The sequence below is a fragment of the Manihot esculenta genome, chromosome 8 (assembly GCF_001659605.2).
Source record: "Manihot esculenta cultivar AM560-2 chromosome 8, M.esculenta_v8, whole genome shotgun sequence".
Classification (NCBI taxonomy): domain Eukaryota; kingdom Viridiplantae; phylum Streptophyta; class Magnoliopsida; order Malpighiales; family Euphorbiaceae; genus Manihot; species Manihot esculenta.
Genome location: NC_035168.2, coordinates 8340871 through 8345791, shown reverse-complemented (window position 1 = coordinate 8345791; position 4921 = coordinate 8340871). Strand labels below are relative to the sequence as shown.

Here is a 4921-nt window from a genome sequence, read left to right as displayed (position 1 = left end):
TTCAAGGTTCTTTTACAATTGAACTAGGAACAAGCAAAAAGAATTCTGGTTCAGTTATTCTCAACACAACTTCTTTAGTCCAATCAAGCTTCAACAATGGGAGAAAAAGGAAACCAGATATCGTATAGAATAAAGAAAAGACATTGGTTAAGCAGTTGCAACTTTTAAATGATAACAATACCGTAAACAACATGAAATGTATATTCAAATGAAAAAACAACTAAGGTTCATGGGTATATGAGAAATTTCAGCTACTTAAATGTTCATGGAACATTAAATTAAATTAACAGTCTAATAACATCAGGATTTAACCTCTCACATTGAGATTTAGTCTTCTATAAAGTCACACAATGTACAACAAGTACAAGTCACCTCTACATTGCATCATCTAAAAAACAGAAGAGACTCAAATACATAAGCCTTGCTGAGAAACTCAGTGCCAAATGTGCCAACCAAAGACACCAACCCATAATTAGAACCTATTAAACATATACCGTACTTGCCAGCATTATTTATCCTCATCTGCAAGCACAAATTCAGATAAGTGATGTTCCAATTTCCCCACCATGAAGATTGACAATTAAAAACCTCCCTGAGAAAAAGACTCTTAAAGTGTAAGAACACCAAGCCGATTCCCAATATGTGCTGGGATAAAGCAAATCCTCTACAAAACCAGATTGACCAAATATCTCAAGACTGATAACAGTTGCTGCCACCCAGAATGACCTCACGATCAATATCCATCACCAGAAGCTGATACCGGAAATACAGACTGCTACCAACAGCTTAATTACACGAGTAGAAGCCCGTAGGAATTGAAGAACACCACATATGACACTACCCGTTAATCCCAACCACTCCACAAAATATACCCAAGCGAAACTTCAGAAATCATTGGATCTGGCGATGGAAGGCTAAGACCAATTTCTACCTTGAATATTACTAACAACAACTAACACAACCATCACAATCAACACATTTAATTAAATCTAACAGAACTACCAGTAAACACTAATTTAACAAGGACCAATAGCTAAATAAAAGAGGAAAAAGGAAAGATCAATTAAGGAGTCAACAATTACCCACATTCAATCATCCCCTGTAGGAAACAGAGTGAGAACCTTTCTACCCCCATTCCCACTCGCTGACTCCAAATCCTCCACATATCCGGGAATTGTATTATGCACTGGCGCCCCAATCCTATGCACAGGCTGCTGTGTCTGTCTAGCCAGAAATGGATGCTCAAACTGCCCATTTGGAGGTGACCCAAAGTGTCCCATCTGCCTATGGTACTGACTATGCAACTGGGGATGCGCTACTGCTGCGGCAGCTGCTGCCATCTGCTGCTGGTGATGGGGGTGTTGCAGCGCTGCAACTGGTACAAATGGCAAGTAATGATCCGAATTAGGCCTTCCTGGATGCAGGAAATGTGCAGGTACTGGAGAACTTGCAAACAAATGCTCAGTTGCAGCATCAGAACCTGCGGCCAATCCACCACCCCCGCCACCACCAGTGCCATTAATCCCACCAGAACCACCAGATGACAACCCCTGCATCCTTTTAAGGTATAAACGATACTTCTGCAAGTGACTAGCTACGTTCTCTCTAGTTAACCCATCTACACTCATGAGCTGCATTATAGTCTTGGGAACGGCATTTTTGATCCCCAAGTGTGCAACAGCATCCACAAACCTCTTATGAAGCTGGGGGGTCCAGACGAGACGAGGCCGCTTAAGGGTTCTAGCAGGCTCATCACCGGCAGCCCCAGAACCCAAGTCAGCAGAATCAGCAGCGTATTCAGCGGAGTTAGGTTGGGAATGTGGCAAGGGGTGGTTAGGGGAGGGGGTATTGGCCGTGGGCGGCGGCGGTGGAGGAGGAGGGGGCTGATTTTGTTGCATAAGAGAGGTGGTATTAATGGTAGCGGTGTTAGTAGGATTACGGATATCAAAAGCAAGGGCAAGATCAGGAGTAATTAGGGTTTGAGATAAGGGCATAAGCTCTTCAGGTGACGGGAGCTCTTCCTCCCATCTTGAAAACCAATTAGAATCATCATCCCTCATTTCTTTCCTTGTTTCCCTAAATACTGACCCAAACACAATTCACTACCTCCCTTATTCTCTTCAAAGAAGATAGATTTCTGGGATTTGGGTATTCAAATGGACCAATAATTAACAACAAAATCCAAAGAAAAAAAAGAAGAGAGCCACAAAGATAGAAGTTTTTTTTTTTTTTCTCTTTCTCTTTTTCTTCAGAAAGAACGAGTCTCTCTCTCTGTGTCTCACAAACTAGAATTCGATTCGATTGAGGAGTGGCGGAGGAGGTAAGAACGCCGGACCGGTGATAATTAGCCGCGGAGGAGGAAGAGGAGGAGGAGGAGGGGGTGAGGAGAGAGGTTCGAGGTGGATCTTGTTTTCTTCTTTTCAGCTTTTATTATGGGTACTGTTGCTGATGCTTTCCTTATGATTTTTATGGCAAGAATAGTTCTCGTTTTTCCGGGATTTGGGGGTCTTATACTCGAGAGTGAGTGTTACAAGATTTTATCATCTTCATTGATTTCCCATCCTCTCTCAACCAACGTGTATTCACGCGCCGCCACCATCGTGGTGGTTTTCGCTCATTCAATTTTGTGTACTAGTATCCTGCCGCTCTAATTCTATTTTTATCCATTTATGGGTCCTTCTGTTGCAGGGACAAAATGTACTTGGAATGAGATCATCATGTGGTCCTTGGCGCGTGCAAATTGCGCGTAGCATGGGTTAGAGTGGGAATGAAATTTCATACAACAAATATGGCTTGTACGGGAACAATAGTGGGATTAGGAAAGGATTAGGAAGACAGATGGAATGCCAAAGTTTGGTCACTTTGTGAGATTTCTTTAGGTGGTGATTGGGAATCAACTCTCTTGGTGTTTGGTTGCGAGGATAACATAATTTTATCCTTATTTGAAATTTTGGCGTGATCTTCTTTTAGTTCTTGGAATACCAGCATGTGAATCCTAATATTAATTAAAATTCATTAAATTTTTTAATAAAAATTATTATTTAATTTTTTTAATATAACAAAACTAATTAATTATTCTTTATATTTAAAAAACATTTTTTAAATTATTAATTTTTTCAGAATATTTATTACTAATGAAATATGATAATTTGGAATTTTCAAAATTAAGCTTTCTATTTTAACTAAGAAAAAAAGAATAAATGTAGGATGTAAAGAATATTTCCATTTTATTATTTTTTTATTTGGATAAAATAATAAAAGAAATAAGAAAAGTTAGTTTGTTTCAAAAATATTGAAAATAAAAAGAGTAAGAGAAATTATGAGGCATTTAAATTTTTATGAAAAATGAAAAAAAAACAAATTTAATATTTTGTATAAATATACTCTAGACTTTTATTATTTTAATTGTTTTATATGCTATTAATATGTGATAAATGATTATTAAATTTAAAAAAATTACTATTTAATTATTAGTTGGTCCTTCAAATTATTAAAAAATTTACTAATTAGTCCCTTTATGTCAGGGTATTTAAAATTTTTTTATAATACTTAACTACTAAAATTAACGGAAAAAACTAACTAATAGACCTTTTAAAATATCAGAGATATTTTAATAAATTTTTTAAATGGCAAACAGTGATCGACAGCGAATAATATCACAAAAAAATAATTTCTATTGAGTTTTAACTTTTTATTTTTAATAATTTAAATTTCATGTATTTTGATTTTTATTATTTTTGTTGAATTTAAATCTTAAATTTATTGAAATTTTTATTTGTTTATGAATATTGAGTTTGAGATTTTTTTTTTGAATTTTGACGAAATTAATCTTGAAGAACTAAAGTGTTGAATTAAAAAAATAAAGAGACAAATCTGTTAATTATGTAATATCTTAAAGACGAAAATATATTTTTCCTTTCAATTCTTTAAGAGAAGAATCTATAAATTTATAAGAATTAAATTTCAGATATTAAAGTAATGGATTTTAAAAATAGTAATTCGGTCATTTTTCTTGTTACTGACGATATTTTTTATAATAAAATTTTTAATTTTGATATAATTAAATTTTAGGAACGAAAGTGTAATACCCGGCTAGACTCCGGTATCGGAATTCCTACCGTCCGGTGGAATCTCAGATGTCGGAAGCCTCTAGTAGGGTAGAAACATGTTTTTATAAAATGTTTTAAGGTATTTCATGATTTTAAGTATAAAAATTAAATGAGTTTTGCGTGAGAAGTCTTTGGAGGAAAACCCAGGTTCGGCCGCCGAAAGTCAAGTTCGGCCGCCGAACATGCATGCGTTTTGGAGGCACGTTAGGCCCCCGAAAGCATGAGTTAGGGAAGTCCAGGTTCGGCCGCCGAAAGTCAAGTTCGGCCGCCGAACATTGCATGGATGCGGAGGCACATTCGGCCCCCGAACGTGGCCTGGCCAGCCACCTATAAAAGGGGCACTTAGCCAAAATGGGCGAGCTTTCTCCCATTTTCGGCCACAGCAAGCTTCCGACCTTCCCTTTGCAAATCTTGTGTTCTTCCTCCAAATCTCTTCCATTTTCCTTGAGTTTTAAACTCACATTGCAAGTTTTGAGCATTTAAATCAGGTTTTGGAGCTTTGGGAACTCAGGAGCTCATTTTCGTGGATGTCCAAGTTTAGGTCGTCTCCCTCTCGATCTTCAAGAGGTAAGAGCCGATCTTAAGCTCCTTATGTGTTTTAAATAAGTTTTATGCAAGATCTATGGGTAGAAATGCATGTTAGGGTTATTTGAATATTTGGGTTTATGTTATGATTTTGAATAATGTATGTTGGTTTTTGTGTGTTTGAAGTGTTGTAGATGGGGCATATGATAGTTTGAGACCCCTAGGTGTAATGCATGTGAAGTGTGTGTAATACCCGGCTAGACTCCGGTGTCGGAATTCCTACCGTC

General features: G+C 37.0%; 1 protein-coding gene across 1 annotated transcript; it reads right to left on the bottom strand.

Annotated features, from left to right (window-relative positions):
* Positions 1-252: 252 nt before the first annotated feature.
* On the bottom strand, positions 253-2598 carry LOC110621279 (transcription factor MYBC1). The gene has a single exon (XM_021765499.2). It carries the CDS (start codon positions 2058-2060, stop codon positions 1089-1091), a length of 972 nt encoding a protein of 323 aa, XP_021621191.1. The 5' UTR covers positions 2061-2598; the 3' UTR covers positions 253-1088.
* Positions 2599-4921: the final 2323 nt, after the last annotated feature.

Coding starts and splice junctions, on each gene's coding strand:
- LOC110621279 (XM_021765499.2), bottom strand. CDS start 2,060: ATGAGGGATGATGATTCTAATTGGTTTTCAAGATGGGAGGAAGAGCTC.